This window comes from Gouania willdenowi, chromosome 13 (genome assembly GCF_900634775.1).
Source record: "Gouania willdenowi chromosome 13, fGouWil2.1, whole genome shotgun sequence".
In the NCBI taxonomy this organism is placed as follows: domain Eukaryota; kingdom Metazoa; phylum Chordata; class Actinopteri; order Blenniiformes; family Gobiesocidae; genus Gouania; species Gouania willdenowi.
In genome coordinates, this window is record NC_041056.1 from 30,764,084 (window position 1) to 30,788,819 (window position 24,736).

A 24,736-nucleotide genomic window follows, 5' to 3' on the forward strand; every position below is an offset into this window, starting at 1 on the left:
ATAATTTGATTTGAGTAGCGTTTAAGTTAATAAATGGACTATGTGGTTAAATAACTAAAGTAAAAATGATTAAAAGTAAGTCTTTAGTTAAAGATAAAGAAAAAGTTCCAGGTGATGTCATAAGTTGAAAATTATTATAGTTGGTTTAAAGTGATTGATATTAATACTTAACACTTAAAATGTGTGTTTACAATTTAATTAATAAATTAACAATGAATAAATAAATAAATACATTAAATAAATAAATAAATGCAATGCAATTTGAGAAAATGTAATTGAGAATTCAAATATTTCAAAGTTCAAGTAAATTTCAAACTAAAAATTTATAATAACTATAAATTAAGTACATTTTAGGTTTGATTTTTAGTTGTGTATTGCTTTATTAGGTGGTTATAATTTGAGCATACTGTTTAATATTACAAAGACATTTACTTTAAATCAGGAAAATGGATCAAGTTAACTAAAAACAACAGTGCTAGTAGATTCTTTAATTTAATTGCAAATATAATATCCCAGCATGAGAAAATTGTTTATGCTTTGATTCTAACTTTGCCTCTTCTTCCTTTGTCCAGGTTAACAACCTGCTTAACCAAGGAACAGTTAAAATAAACTGTCAACCAAGCACAGTTGTTCTCAGCGTCCTCTGTCTTCCTCTCTGGCCCTTCAAGTTGGGCAGTGGTGTTACAAACACATACAAACTTGACAATAGCCGACCAACCAGATTAAATGTAATGCAGTGCCAAAACAGCATTTAATGCCAGCTATTTTCAGTTCACAAATGTTTGTAGCAATACTTCAATCCTGAGAATTGTTTTATTTTTAATTGAATTCATTGGTATTTTTTTAAAAACAATTGTACATTTCGACAAACCTTTTATTTTATACAGATGTGGGTGGAACTAATTAGTAACTTTTACTTTGAGTACTATTTATCTGAGCTACTTTTAATTGTACTTGAGTATTTTATGTATGACTTACTTGCGCCTCTGTAATAAACTATATAGCATTAAATGTGTTCTGTAAAAATAACAAAACATTTCATTTCACTAATTAACCCCCTTTCCATTATTCGTGGTACCAGGAGGAGCTGTAGGTGAAGCATCCTTTACCCACAAGCCATCTCTATTAGATACCATTATTCAAGTAGAACGCCTCCAGTGTAGCATGTTCATCGTTGGAGGGTTAATCATCTTGTTTGGTGCAGAGAAACAAATGAAACGTGTAGTATCTCAAATGTTTTGTCCTTTATTTGTTTGGCAGGGCCCAGGCTGTTTCACACTTCTGAAAGCACCCACACTATCAGAGCAGAAGCTGGCCTCCAAACCTGTGCACAGCCACACAGCATAGAGGTCTATATGATGTTTCAGTGTTGTTAAATACACCTTAGAAACAGAAACAATCCCAGTACATCAATAGCACAGCATCATGCACAGCCCGTGCACTAACATGCTAGTTGAATACCCATGAAGGAGCTGCGGGGGCTCTAGTTATTCTGCACACGGATGGTGTCGGCTGTGCAGTTTGCCTGTGGACGTGAATAAATGTGTCACGTTGTTGAGTAGGGGGGAAAACTACAATGTTCAAGTTGCCCACATTCCCAAAGCCCTTTGCAATCCGTTTTACACACACTATTGTACTGGAATCATAATCCTCTGATTAGAAAGAGAAGCATGTAATGAGTTCACTCCTGAAACGCACTCCCACACCACTTAGCTACTGGTGAGAACGAGGAGGAAGAGGATGACGAAAAGATGAATTAGTGAAGAGAAGGACAAATGTACATCGCCATACATCCGGTCAGATGTTGATCTCACTGCACTTTGTTTAGTGTGGAAACAAGTCAGAGATAATTGAAATGTAGATAAAACAACTGAATGACCAAACCAAGAACTGAGACATTCCTCTGCTGTACAAACTGTTAATATCCTATCGGTTAGCATAGATTATGTACATCGAAACCCATCAGCAACCATTTCAGCAGTTAAAAAATAATGTCACTAAACTTTTTTTTCCCCCCGATTTCGAAGTAAATTGGTTTCCCATGAAAAACTGAAGTTTGTGGTTTCACATATATATATATAATATATATATAATCATGTCATGGTTAAACAAAAATCTACAAAGCAAATTAAAGGCATGTACATGTTCACCCTGTCCCAGAAAACTATTCAAATAAGAGACATTTCTTAGCCATTATCATCTCAAATGTTTCCTCAAACTGTCACAGGTTTAAACTTCTAAGTGATGGAACCTCGTTAGTGTGAATGTTTCATGATGCTAGGAACAAGTTTACATTCTGCACAACTTAAACTGAAAGTAGCGAACACAAAAGTGGGGGATGGAGGGAGGGAGGGAGGTGGGTGGGGCCTGCACTGAAACTACACTGTGGATTGGTCGCATTATAAAGCATGCAAGCGTTTAATTTGCTCGTACCATTTCAACTGCAAGAGTTAGCTGATGCAGCATGTGCGTCTGTGGGTTTCATGTACCACGTGTGTAACCCTGGCGTACTTTCGTAATAGAGTGTGTTTTGTCTAATGGACTGATGGGAAGGTACTTCTCAAATGTCCCGATGTGCAAGGAGGCAGCAGCAACTAATATTTTCTCACTTTTTAAACCACAGACAAAAAGAAACATTTCAGAGGTTTAGAGGAGGAGTGGCGCTAACGACCCCCCCACAGAGCTGTTATGGGTGTGTTTTCATGTGTTTCCTCGTGTTTTGCTCAAAATCCCGAGCAGCGACTGCTGATGGGTCCGTGAAGCAGACACGGTCTGGACGCAGCCCAGACGCGCTCCTGGTGCCGTGTCCCTGCCCTTTGGCACTTGTTCTCAGCCCTCCTGGGGGGCAGGCCTCTTCAGGTCCCTGATCTGTTTGACCAGGTAAGTCTTTTCGTCATTAAACTGTTCATCCTCCGTCCGGTCGTTCTGGAACTTGCTGAGGAACTCAATGAGTTTGGTCTGGTTCTTTAGCAGGATGTCCAGGATGGGTTGAGTCTTGTTAGGATTGGCCACAAACACCTGGAGGTAGAAACCAGTCCAAAGTTACTTTGAGAAAATGTTGGTGTAGCTCTGATGCTTCTCAAACCTTTTTGGGAATTTCCCACTTTGAACAAAGATGAATTTTAAAGCCCCACCTGCACCCACTGCCCCCCAAATAATCCTGACAAACACATTTTCAAATTCATTGAACTAACGTGGAACAAGTAATAACATATTTCACAATAAATCAAAAACTAAACCACTCACCACCTGCATGATTTTTTCTTAAAGTGCAGAAATAAAATGTTGTGCAGTCTGTGCCAAAAGGCTAAATAAAACTAAAAAGGAAATTTGTTTTTTTAAGTCAGCTATTGAAAGTTTTAATTTTCCGCTCTACTTCACATGCCGACGTAATTTATTTTTACGCTTTAGTTCCACATTACATTTCTACAAAAGTTACACATCTAATGCAGTTTAATAATGTAATGCTCTTAATTTCTGCTATATTTTTAGGCTTCTCATTATTACTTTCTTTGAGTGTAGGCGTTTTTGATGTTATTGATCTTTATTGTGAATGAAGAAAGGCATTTAACATAAAAATAAAACGTTTGTCACGCCCCACCTGTCATATCTACATTTCCCACCAGGGGGAGCACTACACACTTTAAGAAGCACTGGTGTAGTTAATGAGTGTTCAAAGTTGTTCGTAAAAGGCCATAATCTATTAGACATCTAAAACTTCCAGGATTATGAGCCTCCATGTCTGTTTGGACACTTGTGATGTAAACAACTGAAGTCCATTTTAAAAGTCCAGAATTATCCTCTTTCTTATAATGGGTCTTTATTAAAACACATGAGCATAGTGACAACAGGACTAATAGCACAACATCTTTATTTTAAACAATAAAACAGGCTTTATTTGAAGTTTTTCTCACATGTCCTTTGGATTTACCTTAAAAACGTGGAAAGCCTCAAACTGGATGTTGCGGCTCTTGTCCCGTAGCAGGTTCATCATGAGCTTGAGATTCTCAGGTTTGCTGATGTATTTTGTCATTATGGTGAAATTATGCCGATCCAGAAGCAGCTCTCCTAACAACTACAGAAAATACAAGACATCGCTGAAATAAACATTTGAGGTAAGGCGCCGCCGCCACCAGCAGTTAATTGTAGATAAATATAAAATTAAATGTGTTAAAATAAATCTTAGAAAGCGAGATCACATTTTAAATAATAAAAACATTACTATTAATAACAATTATGATCCTATTTACATTTTGACCATCAGCTTAAAAAAAAAAAACAAAAATCAGGGAATGGGCTTTAATTAACTGTGAATCCATAATAAACAGAAGTAACATTAAGACCTGCTTATTTATCTATTTTTAATAGCAACACTAGATGGCAGTCACAGCTAAAGGTTGGAAATGAGTGTTTTAGGAAACCTAAAACTCATCTTAAAATAGCTCCCTACAAAGCATTGCACCATCACACGAAACCTGTTTACCAGGATGACCCTGGGGTCCTTACCTTCAGGGACTGTCTTTTAGTCACATAGTTTTCTGAGTGGAGGAGTTTCTCATATTCACTGAAGAACTGGAGGACAAAAAGAGAGCAATGGAGAGAAGTAAAAATACAATTTTGTAGTTTCAAATGATATCTAAACACTTTGTTGTCAGCCTTCAGATTAGCTGCTCTGTGGCTTCTGTTGTGTTAGATGAAAGAAAAAAAATGAAGAAAACCTGTACTATATTTTAGGGTAAAGCAATGCAATACAATGATGCACTATTCTGATGAATGAACAATAGAACTTCATTTATCATAGATCATGTCAAAGGTTACCAGTTTGGGTTTAGCTGACTGTTTTGACTTACTCTGTCATAATGTTGCTCCAGAAACTCTGCACTTAGCAGTTTGTGTCTTGTGAGAAGGTCCTGGAAAACAAAAACCAAAAAAAACCATCAGAGCTTATGCTTAGCGCTAGACTTTACACCGATCTGATCGGCTATATCCGACCGGCCGATATTTTGCATTTTATGCGATTAATGTGATCGGCTGTAATGTCTTAATTTGCTGATTCATTTGATGACGTCATTGTCTTGATGAAACTTTCTGTAGATGCTACCATTGCATTGTTTTATTGACTCATTTACACTGAAGAGTTGTTTGCTTTACATGAAACAGCTTTATTTCACTCACATTTGTGCACAAATGTGAAAACCTCTGAGTGAACGACAAAATTGTTTCTGGTTGGGTTGAAGCGAATCCGTGTATCATTCGTTCATTTGTTTTTTATTATGTAACAAAAACATGAAAAACGAAAGAAAAAAAAACACTCCTTTTATATTTGTTTCCAAAACCAAAATGAAAACGCTTTGTTTTTCAAATTCAAGCTCTTTTGCTTCGGTACAGAAAACAAAAACAAACACCTTTATCCGTTTTCTCCATTACCGATTGGCCAAAGTACGTGACCCGGAAGTGAAGCATTACACATTCCGTGATATCTTTAGCTCTGCAACACTTAAATCTCTAAATCCTCCGAAATGTCCGTGAGGAAATTCTGTGCTCAACACCAGCTAAAGCGAAAAGGACATGTTTCTGATGCACAGTTGGAAGCAGCGATCTTGTCATGCCAAACCGCCGTTAGCATAGCCGTTAGTGTCGGATGGGAGTACGCTTCCGGGTGACACTTTGGCAAATCGGTAATGAAGAAAACTAATAAAGGTGTTTGTTTTTCGTTTTCTATACCGAAGCAAAAGAGCTTGAATTTGAAAAACAAGGCGTTTTCCGTTTTTTCATTTTGGATTTGCAAACAAATATCAAATAATGACAGTTTTTTCGTTTTTCATGTTTTTGTTACATAATGAAAAACGAATGAACAAATGTTACACGAATTGAAGTGGCTGGGCATCAGACTTCTTCCCCAGTCTACTGGCTATGAAAGCGGGGGCAGCGTCTGCTGGTTGTATCTGTGTGTTTTGTTTATTTAGCCTGAGCTTGTTAAAAGGGAAAGTCCTACAGCAGAGAGATGCGCTCCCGTTTACTTTCGCTTTCATAGCGGAGACGTCTGTCCATTTCAGGGCGGTGGTGGAAACAGAAGCGTGTGTGCCCCTCCCCCGCTGTGCACCTGTGAATACGGACTATAAGCAACAGCAGGTTTTGCAATGCCACAGTCAGGGTGGTCTGCCTCCACAGCTTCATCTCCAACTCGCTTGTAGTTGCTTCACAGCAGTCATTGAATATGACATGGGACTGCAGTTTAATTCAACAGCTGCAACGTTTATTTTGCCAATCACTCAAAAACAGCGTACAGCTTAAAATCGATCTGCTCCGATCTCACACACTCCCTAACTCCGCACACTGGTCGAGCGACTAGGGCATTCATTTGCAGTTAAAGGGCCACGCACCCACACACAATCACTGACAAATGCTATGTTCAGGTCCTGCGTGGAAATTCTTTAACTCCTTCACAGTCACAAGGCTGTGTTTAGGTCCAGAAACATGGTACCATTGGATTTTCTGTGAATCTGTATCAAGTATTACCAAAGGAATTTGGTCGGGACCTAAAACAACCTGAATTCATATGATCGAATCGATGATTTAAAACTCACTGATCGACCCACAGTAGCATGAACTGATTGTTGCAGCATGTGTCAAACTCAAATATGGCCGTTTGGAATATCCAATTCAGCCTGCATGAGAAAGTAACAATTGAAGTCATTAATCATTTTGTAAACTGCTAAATCATTCAGTTGTAGATATTGGAGTCCCTCCAGACACACAAATTTAATGAAAACTGCAATTTTCCCATGCCTACGTCACATGACTGCAGTTGTTTCGTTCACCGCAAATCAATCATCGCAAATGAAGTGAAGATCCTGCAGGGCCTGTTGTCTGTCATTTATTGCTTGATATTGTCAGCACCTTACAAACTATAGATAATTTAAACGTGGAAGTGCAAACTAGGGCACATTAAGGTTGGACATTTTCCCCTCCCAAATTCTGTGGCCCACTTAAAGAGAAACTAAACCCCAAAAGCACTGTTTTTTCTGATGAAACCAAAAGTATTCGGGTATGAAGTAGTATTGATTGATTTCATTCAAAGTATTTCAATTCTGGTACATTTTGTTGTAAAAATGTAAATTACTGCCCTCTATTGGTTAAAACCCAACTATTACAAGAAAAATTTGCCATCATTGACTGAGAATAGAGATTTGTGATGTTTCAGTGGATTCTTATGTGATGAACCACAACTGTTAGCCCCGCCCCTTATATAAAAACTCGCACCTGTTGACTCCACAATCTGTGGCGAGAAAGTTGGATTTAAAAAATTGTGAATAGAGAGCTATAGTGAGTACTGACTAGGTAGTTAGCATAGCACAGATTGTTCTTTAGAGGTTTTATAGTAAAGACTGGGCGTGTCTTAACTGCTCCAGGAGCCACGCCCATGATCATTTTTAGCCTAGACGCACATCCGCCAAAACCTCAGGGTTTAGTTAGTCTTTAAGATCAAAATGCTGCTTTTTTTGCCCCTGAAAAAAATAATACTTTGACACCCCTGCTTTATTGGATTATTGGAAGGTTTTCAGTTGTTTTGAAAAACAATATCATCTGGGATCCATTATCAGGCGCAGCTGAGGGATCTCTAGACTTTTAGTCATCATTTTTAATACACTGTAAACACTGTAGAAAATTGTGTAATGTGTCTACAGACACTTCATAAATAGAGATTTGGTTGTTTAAGCTCTTTGACTCACATTCTCTTTGTAAAACGGCTACTAACAGCAGGCAGGAGTCAAGCCATGCTTAGATGATGAGAAAGGTCATCAGACCAATGTAGACATGAAAGGAGCTTCACTCCAACAGAGAAGCAACTACAATAACTTACTTTGAAAGTGGCAAATGCGTCTGAGGCAATATCGAATGTGGACATCTCTACGTATCTAAAGAAGTCGTAGAACTGTTCAGACCACAGTGTGATCTTGGCCAGAGGCTCATGCCTGATGCACTCCCGCAGCATTATACCACAGTTTAGGGCAATTTCTGGAGACTCATACCTGCAAATACAACAACACAGAAATGGTTTAATACAATTCATTAAAAAAAACTTGATCTGTTTGAAACTATTTGAATTATATTTGCCAACTTGCTCCCTCTGGTTGTTCTTGCTATTCAATGTGTTTAGTTTTGCATCTATTTGAATGGTTTGGCTTGATTTAAATGTTTTTTTTTTAAATATGTAATTAAAAAAACACTTAACTTCTGCCTTTGGTTGGACAGTTGAGTCTGCCTGAACTGCCAGGACTCTTGTCAGCTATGTTTCCCCATGCAGGTGTGTGCTGGTGTTGAAAGGTGTGTGCAGGTGTGAATAGGGGTGTGCGGGTTGGTGCATGTGTGACCAGCTGTGAGACGGTGTGTGCGGGTGTGAGTCCATTACCCTTTAAGCAGCATGAAGAGGATATTCTGCTGGGTACAAAGGTATTCTACGGTGGGGGTCCGGGTGCCAATTTGACGCCTCAAGATGTTGTTGAAGATCTGAGCCACATCTTTTTTCCCCTGGTGGGTTTGGACAAACATAATAGTGGGTTTAGATCATGCAGAATCTTCAAAATGCAACGCAAATAGAAAAGAGCTTGGTTGCAAACTCCACACTGCGTAGCACAAAATAATCTATGTGATGACAGATGAGTTGTGTGTGAAATGGGGCTGTAATAGAGCACGCTCAGAGATATTTAAACTGCTAAATCATTGTGTCATTTATGTACTCTGCAGTATTTCAGACATTTTTGTAATATATGAAGAACTACATCACACAATACAATGAGTCGTGCTGTGTTTGAGTGGGTACCAGTCACTAAACAGAGCATCCCAAACATACTGCATCAAGTCATGAGTAAGCATGATTGCATGTGAAACCTTAAAAAAAACAGGTAAAATAAATAAATAAAGCATTCCAAATCCTTTAAGCTACAACGTCTCACCTCGAAATCAATAAGCTGCAAATCAGCAATGAGTGTGCTTAGCAGGCCACTGTTGTATAGTTCCTGGGCGAGCTGAGCCACTGCCTCGGTCTGGGGCTCTTTCTCATTTGTCCCATAAAGGATCTCCTTCATGGCTACCAGGCTCTTTGACACCTCTTCTGTAGCCTGAACAAACCCAAAAGTAATTGTAGACAAGCATATTTACAGCATCAACGAGGCACAAGATGGTTTCAATAAAACTGACTTTAGAGCTCGCACTGAAAACTTTTATATATGCCAGGCTTCACCTAAAAAAACTAATTATCAGAATTCTAGAGCTGTATGCATTGAATGAGTTTTTAGGAAGTAGTGTGACTTCTGTGTGGACCATGGATCAAAATTGACACTCAAAGAACTGAAAATGCTCTTTCTTGATCAGCAACCTTCACTGTGTGTTAGGGGTGTGCATTACCATGAATCTGACAATACCATATGATACACGATTTGCATGACACAATACGATATACCCGATATAGGTATCACAATCCCGATACTAAACAATACAATATACATCATGATATATCGCAATATCAATATGTAAGAATTTCACCTTTACAAGTACGAAATGGTATGAAATATAATTAATTTCATTTTTTTTAACTTGTGAGAACAGTAAATGGTAATTACCTGTAATTCAAGTACAAATAACTAAAACAAGTGGTATGTTTACCAAACTGTTAAAGTACATTTAACAAAAAAGTTTAACTTTTTGAAAGATTATGATTCTGTTGAGTCCTTCTTTTTTTTTTTTAGTAACCACATACATCTATAAAAGTACCCAGTATGTTTTAGAAAAACAACTTCCAGCTAAAATGCTTTGAAGAGTGAGGTAGTTTAACAAGGTCTGATGTGGTTCACTGACACCTAATGACCAGGCGTTTACGTGCTATGCATACGTTAGCACAATGAAATGTTTTGGATCGATACGATAATTGCACTTAGTATTGTGCTATATCGCCAAAACAATTTTTTCTTACACCCTTACTGTGTGTTATTATTAAACAACAACATGGATTAGAGTTCGACCAATATATGGACTTTTTTCAATATCGGCCACTGGCCAATTTATTATAATTTTTTTTTATTTAGCACCATTAAAGGAAAAAAAGAAAGAACAAAAAAACCTCCATTCGGATATATGAATATACAACACAAAATAATAATAATATGCGCATGGGAGAGGTAGAAGCCAATAGGCTTACCAATAAAAAGCCGATAAAATAGGATAAGAATATAACATAATAGTGCCTGATCAAATATCCTTATTCTATTATACCCTTAATAGGATAAAAATTTTGTTTTACTTGGTTGTGTACGGGTATATTTAAAATTCAATAAATGTTAAGAGTTCTATTGGTGTATTTCAATTCTAATATATACATTTATGTCATATGAGTGTTTCAATTGTCTTTCATAATCAATGTGCTTCAAAAAAAATAAAGTACATCGTATCTAATATCGGCTTCCAATCGGCTGATTTATTTATTTATTTATTTTTTTAAATCGGTATCTGCATCGTTCTTTGAAAATCCCATATCGGTCGACCTCTAACATGGACTCACTTTCTAAATGTGAAGCATGAATAACGTTTAATTTCCAACCTTCCAATCAATAGCCCAAAAAAGGTAGAGTTCTTAAGTGTTAGATTGTAAAGCTAATAAACAAAGTTCACGGCACCTTCTCTGCCTTCTTGTCCGAGATGTCGTGCTTCTCCAACACCGTCATGCTGTCCTTTAGGTTCTTGACGATGTCCGCTGGTGACTTGTGGGACTTGCCAAAGGGGAAAGGCATGGCGGAGAGTTACCACGAGTGACCAGGCTGCGGACTGTCTACCTGAGGAAGAAGTTGTATAAATTAAGAACAACGTCTTAGGAAGCATTAAACAGAAGTGGTTTGAGGAGGACCGAGGTTATATCATCCTAATGGAAAGCTGCATCAGCTCCACCTTTGAGTACCGATCATTTCATAGCAGCAAAGCAGCTAGCAAAGATTCTGAATGAAAACGAAGAGGGTTTGTATATTTGATGACAATATAGATCTGACAAAGGTTGCCATTTAAGAAAAAAATATGTATTAGTAAGTTGTGAGCTTGAGAAGCGGCTCTTCCCTGTCTTGCTAATCAGGCACTAGGAATCTTCTGGTCAGGGTAGTGAATGATTACCAACGTCATGTTTGCAATGACAGAGGCCAACAAACTTTGTGACATCACCTCAGACCTTTGTATGCCCACTCCCTCTTCAGATACTTGACTTTTGACTGATGTAACATACTGATATGAGCGCCACATCTCGACTGCGCAACTTAACGAGAACTCTTATCAACACGTTGCCCTGCACCCATCCAACACCTTCACACGCACTGCGGGGCAAAAGCCAAAGTTTGCACAAACAGGTTCAGCAGGGCTTACACAAACAGTTTTAAAGACACCAACCTGTTGTAAAGCCAGGATCTTCCAACCCTTGCCCACTAACCAAGCAGCAGCCACACACTTCCTCTTAGTTGTTGGCAGGGAGTCCACATTTAGAAAGAAATGTTGGAGCCAGTGATAAAACCCCAGAGAGGGAGGTGCAGCCCACTATTCATGTCCAATGTGTCATCTGTGACGGAGCTCAAATATGATCTTAAGAGACTCAAGAGAAGTTTGTAACTCTCCTTTAATCCAGACACACCTCCGTTTCGCCAGGTGGCCAAATCCTTCTTTTGCAGGGGAGCTAATGCTCGTTAATGTAGCCAGCAGGCAGAGGGCCCGCCTCAGTGTTAGTGACGCACATAAGGCCATACACATATGGCAGGTTGAAAATCAGCAGGTCACTGATTACCCACAGTTACAGCTGTTTCACACTTTTTATATCAAAGTCAGAGACCAAACACAGCCTCAATAAGCCAAACATGTGAGCAAAGAGTTTATATTGTCAAATTTCTATGTAAAAAGTTTCAGTTTATGTATGTTTGTAAACTTTGTAATGTATCTGATCAGATAATTCAATATATTTTAGTTTGAGGGCCAAATTATTGATGTTGATAATAAAAAAAGAAGTTGAAATCAAAATGGGAAGAAAAAATAATTTCTTTCTTGAAATGTGTTTCATCTTACGAGGAATGGGAGATAATCCATGTATGAAGTAGAGCTGGGCGATATGGACCAAAACTCACATCTCGATACTTTTTCTCAAAATGGCGATATACAGTACATTGATATATCTCAATAATTTTAATTCAAATCATGTCTTAAAAAAACTCAGAGTTAAATTTGTTGATGCAAAATGCCATGCAGGCACATTTATTAACAAATAGCTGCACAAAATGTAGCACTTTTGGCTTTTTTTTCCCCCAAAAGAGACAGCTCGTGTGAGTGAGTTCTTTAGTGTGGGTGTTTAGGGGAAAGTCTGGGCTAGGACGCATTTTAAATGCTATTCTGAGAAGTAGCAAAAGCAGCGACTCCTAAAACAAGTATTTTAAAACTAAATAAACTATATATATATATATATATATAGGCAACATTGTAACTTTCTATATTGCCAAAATGGATAACTCGATATATCTTGAATCACGATACAATATATCGCACAGTCCTAGTATGAAGTGATTGCCTGCCTGTAATGCATGCCTGCATTTACACCCCCCCCCCCCCCCCCCAAAAAAAAAAAAATATATATATATATATTTTATTTTTTTTAAGGAAGTGTCTCCTAGTACGTAATAGGTATTCATATACCGGCATTCTAACCATACGAAAGATGACGTTAACGGAAGTCACATGACCAGTTAGTTAGTTACGGTTAATTAGTCCGTAACGTAGGTTAGGATCAGGGTTACGGTTAGAGCTAGTTAGTAACGTAATTAATGTATTAATACAAACGGAAGTCATTGGCCAGTTTGGGTCACGTGGTGCACCTATCACGTGACCTAAACTGGCCAATGAGAGGCGTTGCAAACAGATAGAATGCCAGTATATGGATACATGTTAAGTATTGATAGCCACTGCCTTTTTTTAATAGAGTTCTAGACAAATAATATTTGTTTTGCTTCAACATTGTTATTATTATTATTAACTTTTTCTCATGAAATGAGAAATTTAGTAATATGCTTCTTTCAGGGCTATACAGTTAAATCTTGTATCTCTGAGATTAGAACCGGAACAGGACATTAAGGTACAGATTTTTAGCAGCAATAACAGTTTACCTTTTCTTTTTTTTAAAGCAATCTTCCAGTGCAGCAGTAGAACTTTTCACCCATAACCAAATGTTTGCCACTCCTGAACTAGTAGTGGATGTCCTACTGCCACTTCCCAGGGTTATAAAGAGGCTGTTACATCAAATCAAGACAACAGATGTTCAGCACCAGCTGACAGTAATCAAGAGAACAGAAACCAGGAAGGATTCAATCTCTTACGGAAATATCTGTGTTTGTTGCTTAAGACACTCCTGAAATTCGACCAAATAGACTTTTAAACTGAAAAACCAAAATTTCTACAGCAGCAGCAGACCAACGTGTGACAGCGAGCACCGCCCCTCCGGGCTGTCCATGCCTTGTTTGTGATGGTGTGTAACCAACCAAAGCCAACGTTTGCGCAATACTAACAAAACGGATATGCCTCACGTTCACAGGTTATAAAGAGCAGCAGTAGAGTGCACACCATCATGCTCTCCGTTAACGGTACTATTAGGAGCTAACTCACCGTAAATAAGAAGGATGTGGCCTAGTGTAGCAATCACTGTCTACTAAACAATGTTGATGCTTCTGCTTCCTTATGACGACCCACGGCAGGCCTCACAGACCCCCAGTGCTAACAAACCGTCCTCAAATACCTTCATGGAATAGTTACACACATGTAGAAACCACGTTTTCTCCCAGCCAAATAAAGTAAGTTAGCTGCCTTAGCATAGCGTTAGCCAGGCCTGGCTTTAGCAAAGCACAGTAGCAGCTGCTATATGGTTATACTCTGGCCCATAACAGTGTGTGAATGCATTTATTAGTGTGTGCGTTCACACGCACAGCACAGATGTACACCTTGGATAGAGCGGATTCTCCAGTTCCTCCCGACAGGTGAGCACAGCAGAACACAGCCCCGTACTCCGTGGCACAGACCCCGCTTTGTTTTCCCCGCTGGTCGCCTGTCCTCGGTCCCACTCCCACTGTGTGTGGATCCCACGGTTACACTAGCACCGTCAGCGCCCCCTGTGGCTAAGTGGTGCATTACACCCACTACATGGTATGGAGCAATCTTTCACAAATGGGGGTACGTGTACCCCTATGGGTACGCAATAGCACTACAGGGGGTACTAGACAGAGAGAGAGATGTCTGTGTATATTGATATATATAACCTTTTCCCCTTTTATAACATTTGTAACTTAATTGTAAATTTAATTCTACATACAGTATACATAGTGAAATCCTATTTTATTACTTCATTTTAATCTTATTGTTTAGCACAAAAGTAGCTATTTTATAACATTTAATCTTTTTGTGTGTACATGGCTCTCACACTTGCTTTGGCAATGTAAACCTGTTTTCTCATGCCAGTGAGTAAAATTAATAAATAAAGTGTCAGTCTTGATCCCTCCCCAGTGAGATGACTGGAAATGATAAAAAAAAAAAAAAAAAAAAAAAATACTATAGAAATAAATCTATTCAGGAGTAACTAAATCAGTCTTTTTCAACCTTGGGGTTTGGGACCCCATATGGGGTCGCCTGGAGTTTAAATGGGGTCGCCTGAAATTTCTGAAAGATGTAAATAGATTTTTGAAATTATTTAATTGTTATTGTTTCTAAAGTAAAAATAAACAACACACAATCTTAAACAACTGGATGTATATACTTTCAATCAAATTTAGTTTAAATAAAATACAGTAAAAAAAAAAAAGATATATATATATATATATATATATACATGTGTGTATGTATGTGTGTGTGTGAGCTCAAACACAATCAAAAACTAAAAAATGGGGGAAGCACCATACTAAATAGTGTTTCTTTCCACTTATTTACAATATGGGATTCTTTTAAATGTGTGTTTTCACTCATTCATTCCATCATTATGCTCTATAGTTGTTTTTAAATGATTTTTTAAGCAAAATGTTGTAGTCGGTGTAAGATGGTACTTGGATTCAGAAATAAGAGAAAGGGGGTACTTGAGCCAAAAAGTTTGAGAACCACTGGTATAGAGCAGGGGTCACCAACCTTTCACAGTCCTGTACAGAGCCCCATTCAGACATTTAACCTAAACTAAAGCTATGTACCCCCTACTCCTGCACACTTAAACACAATAATGTAATGTCATATATAATGTAGCCCTATTGTGAAATGTGTCTCTGAATTGCACTTATTGAGGAATAATATATAATAAATTAAAAAAAACAAATAATCTGTAAACACACAAGAAAACATCTTATTCAGAATGATCACTTGATTTTCAATGAGAAATAATCTCTTCTATTTTGGGAAAATAAATCTACCAAACATTTGTTGATTGAACATATACCAGAAATATTTGCAGTACATACATATACCCCTGAAACTATAAAATACAACTTACTATGACATTAATGAGAAGGGTGAGGTTGAGAAAAAGCACATCACTCTGCAATGTTTGGCTGAATTTGAGAGAGTCTGAGTCTTAAATCGTTCTCCACGCAAAGTCTTGTTCTGTATTTGGTTTTCATGTTTGTCAAAGCTGAAAATCCACTTTCACACATGTACGTGGTGGCCAAGCATCAAGCACGTTTGGCTAGTGGAAAGCAATGCAGCTCTTGCCATATTTGTGATTTTTTGATGAGATTATTTCCCCGTCACTGCTAGAGGAGAGTCTAACAGAGGCCAAGGTGTAATTTGTGGCAATGAATGGAGGCTCCTGACTGCTGCTCTATTTATATTATAGTTTCCAATGTTGTCACGCTGTTTTGAAAATCATTTTACAAAATTCCCTATGCCAATTTGCGTACCCCTGCCCTGGGCTACACCCATACCCCACTAGGGTTTAGAGCAGGGGTGGGCAAACTTTTTGGCTCAGGGGCCACATGGACTTTTAAAAATTGACAGAGGTCAGCACCCTATGCATACACACATTCTTCTTCTTCTTGTCTAAAGTTCAAATTTATAAAATTTCATAACAAATCAACCATATGCGTTACAGATTTGCAACTTTCACCCAAATTTAGCCCCAATTCTAAAGAAAGGTTTGTACATTTAAGGAGAGACAGGCCTGTTAGTAAAGCAGTGCTTCTCAATGTGTGTGGTGGAGAATGTAGACATGACAGGTTGAAATTTTCAATTTCATGCCAATCTTCTTAAAAACCCTTTCTTCAGTGACAATAAAGATCATTACTAGGCAAATTTAGAATCCTAAAATGTATCAGAAATTAAAAGATCATTAATTTAAGACTACATTAGATATGCGACTGGGATCAAAATGCAACGTGAAACTAAAATGCAAACAATGATTTACGCAGCATATGAAGTGGAGTGGAACCAGAAACAAACTTTTATTAGCTGATTTAAAACATTTATTTACTTTTTAGTTTTCTTAAGCTTTTTGGCACAGATTGCAAACAAAGTGTTGTTGTTTCCTGAATATTTGGACTGCTGTACTTTTACATTTGTTTTTTTATGCAGGTAAATAATTTCATTTAGCTTTTCAGTTTTGATTTATTTATGAAATATACTTGCATTATGAAACATGATGATACTTATTCCCTGTTAGTTGATTTCATACTTGTACTGAATTCATTTCTTTTTTTTTTTTTTTTTTTTTGGTTTTCTACTGCACTTTTTACATTTTTTTTTTTTTTTTTAATTCAGATAATGAGTTTCATTTAGTTTTTGATTTATTATGAAATATTATATTACTTGTTCCCTGTTGGTTATTTTTCAGAATTATTTGGGGGGCAATGGGCACAGGTGGGAGGCAAAAATCTGGATAATGTTTTCTGTACGCGCTTTGAGTCTCCTTGAAAAAAATGTTATATAAATCTAAGCTATTATTATTATTATTATTATAAAAATAAAAAATAAAATTAAAACTTAATTGTAATCAGTAAACTATTGTATTAATTAGATTTCAGGCAACCCCATTTAAATGACTTCTTAGAGTTACATAGTGATTTAATTAAACAGGAAAATGTTTTATGGGAAACAACAGCCAGTATTAGTTTGAACTTAGTCAGTCAGGGTCATTTTAAGGCAATTAAATTTTATTTATATATCAGAATACAGAAAGATATCTCATGGCACTAATGACTAAATAATATACAATATTTCTATTCAGCATGTGGTCTTGTTATATAGTGATAGTACATCAAAGCATCAGTGAACCATCTCTGTTTCATCTTACATCAGCTTTATATGTGGACTAATGTCTCAGACAAGTGTGTTTTTAAATGTGAAATACTGATCTTGGTAGTCATGTTTTTTTGGGGGTTTTTTTTTTCTTGTTAGTCATGAATACTGTTAATCAGTGTGATGTCTCCACCTGCTGCTGTGGAGGAAGTACTTCTTCCATAGTCATGCATCTACTATCACTTTTTTCCTCTTTCTACTTTTTGTATAGTCTATGTTTATTTGCTAATACATTTATTTTGTCAACATCTTTGAAAATAATGCGTTTTTCTCCTTCAATCACTGTCCAGCATATATTTATTTACCCAGCATTTGAGTAAATAAAGGTAAAAAAAAAAAAAGCTTAAAAATCCTCATTTTATGTATCAGGTCCTATTGTTTGTGAATGAGATCATTCTTTTTGACCAATGCAGTGAATTTTATGGAAGCCCAAAAGAGTCATAATTAAATAAATAAAAACAACATTTTGGAAATAGATATTTCCATTTTGTGGAAATAGATATTTAAGAATAATAAAACGTATGTCATAATGATATTACCCTATTTAACAATTTAATGGCCATATTATATATTTTTCTGTTATTTATCAAAATGGTATTTATTTCAAAATGTTGTTTTTATTTATTTAATTATGACTATTTTGGGCTTCTATAGTATTTACTTTTTGAATTTATTTGCCTATAGTAAATTACTTTTACTAGAACCAATGGTTTTACCCAAATAACAAGAAGGACTTATTGCACTTGAACTAAAACCATGTAGCATAATGTAAAAACATTTCATTCATGGGGAATCATGTCTTTATAGCAATATGTAATATAACATACTAAATTCTAGTCATGGTTGTAGCAATGATGCCTCAACATTTAAATGTTTTCCTATCAGGTCACAATTCTGTTTAATTCATTCATTCATTATCATCATTTATTACATATTCTGTATCAAAGAAGATTAACAGGCTAAGACACAAACACACTCAATCGCTCCATTTAACCTAACATACACATTGGGTTAAATTGAGCTTTATGTATGAAGGTTAATATGTTAAAGTTCCCATATCTTGTATATGATGGATAGATAACAACAACAACAACAACAACAATAAGAATACATCTTATATAGTGCTTTTTTGGACACGCAAAGCGCTTTACAGAATTAAGGGATTATTCTTTCACTCCACACTTAGTGGTGGCTGCCCTGGGGCAGACTGATGAAGCGAAGCTGCCATAGTGGGCCATTGCAAACTCCGACCACCACAAACACTCACTCACACACTACATTCATGGTAGGCAATGTGGGCGAAGTGCCTTGCGCAAGAACACAATGACAGATACCACTGGAGCGACTGTCCCCCACTGTGGCACCTGGTGGTCTCTCATCCAACTACTAACTAATCTGAATAGACCTGCTTAGCTTCCAAGATCTAACAAGATTGGGCAATGACAGGCTGGTATGGCCACAGAGATAGATAGATAGATAGATAGATAGATAGATAGATAGATAGATAGATAGATAGATAGATAGATAGATAGAATTTAATAAATAAAACAGTGGGAATTCGAAAGCTGGAGCACAAGATGAAAAAACAATCCAAGCAGCGAGAACATGCAAACGCCATGCAGATAGGTCTAAGATGTACACATTCCTTTAATTCCACCCCTCCACCCCCCTTCATTCAACCACTAACTCTAACAGCTCATGTTAAGGCGGTCACTACCCAACCAAGCTTGGAGCCAGTTTGAAGCATTGGAATCAGTGTGTGTGACTTTTTAGGATTTAGATTTTTCAATCAAACGTCATCGTCTTAATTTTCTTCAGTATGTGGATTATTGTTTGGTTGTAGTTTGTGATGTAACTCCTGCCCATGACACATTACCAGTTCCCATGCCAAAGTCCCAGGCTCCTCCTCCTCCTCCTCCTCTGGATGGACTGTTCACCCCCTCAGAGGTTATTACTCTCTTCATGCTGATTAGATTTTCATGAATGACGGCCTTTGTCTAGGCGTGTTTCCCACGACCTGGCGTTCGCCTGGCAGTCGCGTGGCTCTCCAGGCTGAGGCCTCTATGAGGCCTCTATGTTTAGGGGGATCCAAAGGTTGGGGATGTAGGAGGGGGGGGGTGGACATCTGGTCAGTCCGACATCTGCTGGTTAACAGTTAACAGCAGATGTTGAACATTAAGAAACTGATTATGGTCAAAGAAAGCTAAGCACACTGCTTGATGTTTATCCTTATTGCCTCTTTATTGGTCAAAGGGAGAATGAGTCAGTGTCATCTGGAAGTCAGCAGGTATGAATTCTGCCATTTGATCTGATCACATTTTGTTTCTAAGGCACAATACAGTCATCTAATGAAACTTTACGTGACAAAGAAAGAAATCAAAGAGAACAAATATACACACAGTTTCATATGAGCAGACATGAGGTCAAAAACCTTTCTGTAACTATGAGCTACTTCTGAATCATCCGAAAAGCTACAAGTCTGATACACAGTTCTGAAATACTACATTTTCACCTCTACACTTTAATCCTCTGGGGCCTAAGACGTTTTTGCTGTTTTTTCATTGTGTTTGATTTTAACTTTATATTTCATATAAGGAAATCCATAAACCTTGCATGTTTAGTTTCATTTTTTTCAGGAGAACCTCCCAAATATGACTGTGAAGTATCTTTAATGCGGCATACTGTCTTAACACAGTGGATCTAAAACCACTATGAAAACTAAAATTTGAGTGGGAAAAAGTGAGTTTTTTTTTACTATAAAAGTCACAAACATTTTTAACGAATCGTTTTTATTGCTTGTATAGCAAATCTAAACTATATATTTCAAAAACTTATATACAGATGAATTAAAAAACAGTTATATATATATAGCTATTTACAGTGAATTGGAAGCAATGTCTCAAGTGATTTTGTACAACTATTTACAAAAAAGTATGAATCACAAATACAGGGAAAGGCAAATTATTTGTGCCTCATTGTGTTGATATAAAACAATAAACACATATATTAGACACTACACTACACTCTAATCTCACTCACTACACACTAACTAAACAGTCAAATCACAGTAATAATCACTATTATCTCAAATCTCTTTCTCCGTCTCTGTCTACCTGTCGCTTGAAAACACAATTCCCGCTATATGTGGACATGATGATTGGACAATGGCCTTCTTCTCAAACAACAGGAAACAGCTATAATAAGAGGTTTCAGCGTGTTTTTTTTTTTTGTTTTTTTGCTGCACAACACTTTCGCTTTCGTTTTAGACGCGCTCTGCAGCGTCTTCCTGCGCGGACAGCTCAAGAAAATGTCACAAAAAAACACACGCACATTTTCCCTCATAACTCCACTTCTATTTTTTCCTATCAACATGATTTAAAAACTGGTTTGTAGTTTGACATCCGCACTTTCGACACGGGTTGAAGATCCAAGGACGCTGCACTTTTCCGCTATTGGCTCTTAATTAGAGGGTAAGATAATGAAGGAAGACGAGCAGTACCTTCCATATGTATGCTTAAGTCTCAATGTGCAAATCATTATTTATCTTACGGTATGCATGTCAATGCATGTCAATTTATGCAAGTGATGTTTTATTTTCGTAGGAAATCATCATGTTCCTATTTTAATAGCCACTAACCACTTTTACAGGCTAATTGTAACTTTACTGCCTCCACGACTCGACCACGGATAAGCGGTAGAAGGTGGTGGATGTAAAACATTTTACAATTTAACAATTGTATATTATTTTGCAAAAATAAACTTCAACAAAATCTGTGAAACCTGAACATATTTGACAAAGTTTGTATTAAAAACCATCTTCAAATGTTTATTTTCACTGGAAAGATTCAGCAGTATTTAACTCCGCTAAGGCTCTGACTACATCTGAATCCATCCATCCATCCATCCATCCATCCATCATCCATCCATCCATCCATCTTCAAACCCGCTAATTCCCGTTTATCAGGGTCGTGGGGCTCTGCCGGGGCCAATTTCCGGCTCTCATTGGGCGCTGGGCAGGGGTACACCCTGGACAGGGCGCCAGTCCATTGCAGCAATTTCTTTTTCTTTTTTCAGATTTTAGATGGAGGTCAATGGTGACTAGTGCTTTCAGGGCCCCTCACATGGTCCATGCGGGCTTACTGCTGCCTGTGAGCACCATCACCACTGGTGGAGGGTAGAATTAGGACGTTTTTAGTGTTCTCGCTGCAAAAATAAAATTAAAATAAAGTCCATGTGCATTGTTCTTTCCTCTGGTGATTTGTCAGTCTTTTGTGTTCCTGTGGGCCCTGAGGAAATAGATTTGTCCTTTTTGCAGGTAGTGTAGTGTTGCTCCAGAAAAGAAAGGACGGGGGCTCCCCGGGGGGGCTTCTGGATAATTGCACACTGTTGTTCTTCTCTGTGAGAGGAGGAGGAGGAGGAGGAGGAGGAGGAGGCAGGGGATGGAGGGATGGAGAGAGGGAGGTGCGTGGTTTCAGGCTGGACATCTGTCGCTTTGAGCGATGCTTTCCCTATGTAGGCCTTCTCTGTTGCTTATTGAATGGAGCCAATGACCTGTCAGTGCTGACTGATGGAGCCTGTGTGTGGGAAAGTCCTGCAGCTAAAGAGCCGCAGCATTCACATGCTAATGCAGCTCTATAAATAAGAGGATTGCACCGCGGTGAGGACCCTAGAGACGAGCTGGGAGCCAGAGGATCTTCAGTGGAAACACCATGACTGCTTCATCCATGGACCACAGACAGCACAGTGCCAAGGAGGAGAGGAAGGTATATTGATCACACATGGACAGTCTGATCATGTGCTGGAGACGTGGTAGTGATTGATCCATGGTCACTTTTCCAGCTCAGGAAGCCGCTCATCGAGAGGAAACGACGGGAGAGGATCAACAACTGTTTGGATCAGCTGAAGGAGACAGTGATCGGAGCTTTCAGGCTGGATGTGAGTTCTTCTCACTCGTTCATTTCATCTCCTCTCATTATAAAAACACTTATGTGACTGATTCACTGGTTCTCAACAGCAATCCAAGCTGGAGAAAGCAGATATTTTAGAGATGACTGTGAAACACCTGCAGAACATTCAGAAACACAAAGTCAGCGGTAAGAACGATCACCTCAACCTTGTTATGTATTTAGATTATAGATGAGTTGTGCAGTTAAAACACGATTATTGATGACGTTTTTGTTTAAATATCTCCTCAGACACCTATCCTAACATACACCAGCAGGGGGCAGCATTAACTGTAGGAGCATTATTAGCGTCTAATGATCCCATTGAATTCAGATTGTGCTCAAACCGCCAGAGGGCGCTGTGACACAGCTCTGACTAAGAGTTTTACAACCTTTTTTTTTCTTTTCTTAAATCCCCCAATTAACTTTGTAATTAACTTTGTAGCCTATATTAAAAATATACAGTCGTTATTATCAAATTTTATTGAATAGGAATCAAATAAACACAAAGAAATACGTTTTTATGACCCTCAAAAAATATTTCTTCTTTCGAATACAAAGTACAATCAACAATATGTAGTCATTGTTATCAAAGTGTCTTGAATACAAATATTAAAAAAACGTAAATTTTTATTAGAACTACAATTGAAATTTATTCTGTTAAATTGAGTTTTGTCTCATCTTTTTACATTATATAACTTTACAATATATTTATATAAATATATTTGAATTTGAACAGAACAAACACTCAATTGTCCAATTCTTCAGCCAAAGGGGTGTTGGTTTAAGCAAAGCTTCAACACATCTACCCCATCACAACAAAACAAGGTATTCTACATAATATCACACACACAAAAATAATTGAACTTATATTACTATTTTCACAATATACATTCAATATGTATTCTGCACAGTTTTTATGCATCCAGTTTTATACATTCACATCAAACCTATATACATACGTACACACATACATACATACACATGAATGTACATAACATGTACATAATATTAATATTATACTATTTAATTTTTACGACACAGGTTTCATCAATTTAATTTAGAGTGGCAATATATAAACTAACAAAAACCTTTTATTATGTTTAAGTATTCATATATTTTGTACCATGATATACATACAATATTATATATTATTGCTGTCCTAGCTAAAACTATATTGTTGTTGTTATTTTTATTATTATAAATAATAATAATAAAAAGATTTATAATATTTTTTTTATTCTTTGTTCAGTGTTGTTTTTCAAAAATATTGTGTAGACCAATTAGGTGAAATTTAATAATTTCCCACGACACACCTGACAATCTCTTACGCTTTAATCTTGTTGGTGTTTCACCTCCTGTTCAAGTGGCTTCTTCATTCCTAACTAAATAGTTGAGAGCATCCTGATGGAGCCATAATAGAATGTGGGGATGTCACTTGGTATTTGGATGGGTGTAACCCCACAATGACATCACTGACATGTGCTTCTCCCCCCCCCCCCCCCCCATCCTGTTCAGACCCTACAGTCGGCCTTGAAGCCCAGCAGAGATACAGTACAGGCTACATCCAGTGCATGCACGAGGTTCACAACATGCTGCTCACCTGTGACTGGATGGACAAAACTCTGGGATCACGTCTGCTCAACCACCTCCTCAAGTCCCTGCCCACATCCTCCAGCACCAATCGGCCCCTCAACCAGCCCCTGACGCCCAGAAGAGAGCTCCCCTCTGGCCAAAGCAGCCTGGGCACGCCCCTCAGAGGAAGCCCCCTGACTGCACGAGGGTCCATCTGCCACATGGCTGGGAATCAGGAGCGACCGGGCACGTCCCACCTGGAGTTGATGGAGATGTGGAGGCCCTGGTGAACTGGTGGAGGAAGGATTGGGGTTGTCCAGTTTTGTAGACCATCCTCTGTTATGTATCTTATAGATATGGTGCTAAGAAGACAAATGTGTGGGGCGGTTTGGTTCCATCGATGTGTAGGTGTAATGTGTGTATGAATGACACACCTTTTAGTACTTCCCTTCAGAAGTCAACTTCCTGTAGCCTGCATTATAGAAGGCTCTTATTAATCTTTCATGTATTTATTGTATTAACATCTCTATTTATTTGATATTATCAGGCTTTTCTTTTAGATCATTGATTGTCCTTGTATTGATTTCTATATCTTCCTTCTGTACAGCTTTATTAACCTATATGCATTAAAAAATAATGATAATAAAAACTAATATACACCTGGGCGAATAGCACTCATGTGCTTGTGCTTTTTTCTGTAAAGAGAACAAAGTTTTAAAAAATTATATAAACTCAAATCATTGTCACTGAACTTAAGTTTGACATCGATTAGCTCATACAAAGACCTTTATATTGAAAAATCTGCCAATGCTGTCTTAGAAATATTAAAGAAGAGTTTATTTGCAACCAAATAAACACAATGGGTCAAAAGATAATGTTTTGAAAAT

The 24,736-nt window shown here is 37.6% G+C and overlaps 2 protein-coding genes across 4 annotated transcripts; one reads left to right on the plus strand and one right to left on the minus strand.

The window, feature by feature from the left end:
• Window positions 1–1,225: 1,225 nt before the first annotated feature.
• cab39 (calcium binding protein 39) lies at window positions 1,226–14,164 on the minus strand. Of its 3 annotated transcripts, none has more exons than XM_028465214.1 (9): window positions 14,007–14,164; window positions 10,674–10,825; window positions 8,958–9,122; window positions 8,414–8,532; window positions 7,865–8,033; window positions 4,851–4,910; window positions 4,507–4,572; window positions 3,932–4,075; window positions 1,226–3,018 (listed from the first exon to the last, which is right to left on the minus strand). In XM_028465214.1, the coding sequence occupies exons 2-9, from the start codon at window positions 10,785–10,787 to the stop codon at window positions 2,830–2,832; spliced, it is 1,026 nt and encodes a 341-aa protein (XP_028321015.1). In that variant the 5' UTR covers window positions 10,788–10,825; window positions 14,007–14,164; the 3' UTR covers window positions 1,226–2,829. The 3 variants fall into 3 exon arrangements, with proteins under 3 accessions (XP_028321015.1, XP_028321014.1, XP_028321016.1); XM_028465213.1 differs by having other exon boundaries at window positions 10,674–10,829; window positions 14,007–14,163; XM_028465215.1 differs by lacking the exon at window positions 14,007–14,164 and adding an exon at window positions 11,428–11,681 and having other exon boundaries at window positions 10,674–10,829.
• Window positions 14,165–21,782: 7,618 nt separating this feature from the next.
• her8.2 (hairy-related 8.2) lies at window positions 21,783–24,468 on the plus strand. Its single transcript, XM_028465079.1, has 4 exons — window positions 21,783–22,094; window positions 22,171–22,266; window positions 22,346–22,424; window positions 23,793–24,468. Exons 1-4 carry the CDS (start codon window positions 22,041–22,043, stop codon window positions 24,137–24,139), a joined length of 576 nt encoding a protein of 191 aa, XP_028320880.1. The 5' UTR covers window positions 21,783–22,040; the 3' UTR covers window positions 24,140–24,468.
• The last annotated feature ends 268 nt before the right edge of the window (window positions 24,469–24,736 follow it).

What these genes read in the sequence shown, in the direction of transcription:
- cab39 (XM_028465214.1), bottom strand. Translation starts at nt 10,787, where the DNA reads ATGCCTTTCCCCTTTGGCAAGTCCCACAAGTCACCAGCGGACATCGTC. An exon ending in ACGCATTTGCCACTTTCAAA is followed by an intron (nt 4,911 to 7,864) that starts GTAAGTTATTGT and finishes TTTGTTTTCCAG; the next exon opens with GACCTTCTCACAAGACACAA. An exon ending in AGGCTTTCCACGTTTTTAAG is followed by an intron (nt 3,019 to 3,931) that starts GTAAATCCAAAG and finishes TTCTACCTCCAG; the next exon opens with GTGTTTGTGGCCAATCCTAA.
- her8.2 (XM_028465079.1), top strand. Translation starts at nt 22,041, where the DNA reads ATGACTGCTTCATCCATGGACCACAGACAGCACAGTGCCAAGGAGGAG. An exon ending in GTGCCAAGGAGGAGAGGAAG is followed by an intron (nt 22,095 to 22,170) that starts GTATATTGATCA and finishes TCACTTTTCCAG; the next exon opens with CTCAGGAAGCCGCTCATCGA. An exon ending in TCGGAGCTTTCAGGCTGGAT is followed by an intron (nt 22,267 to 22,345) that starts GTGAGTTCTTCT and finishes GGTTCTCAACAG; the next exon opens with CAATCCAAGCTGGAGAAAGC.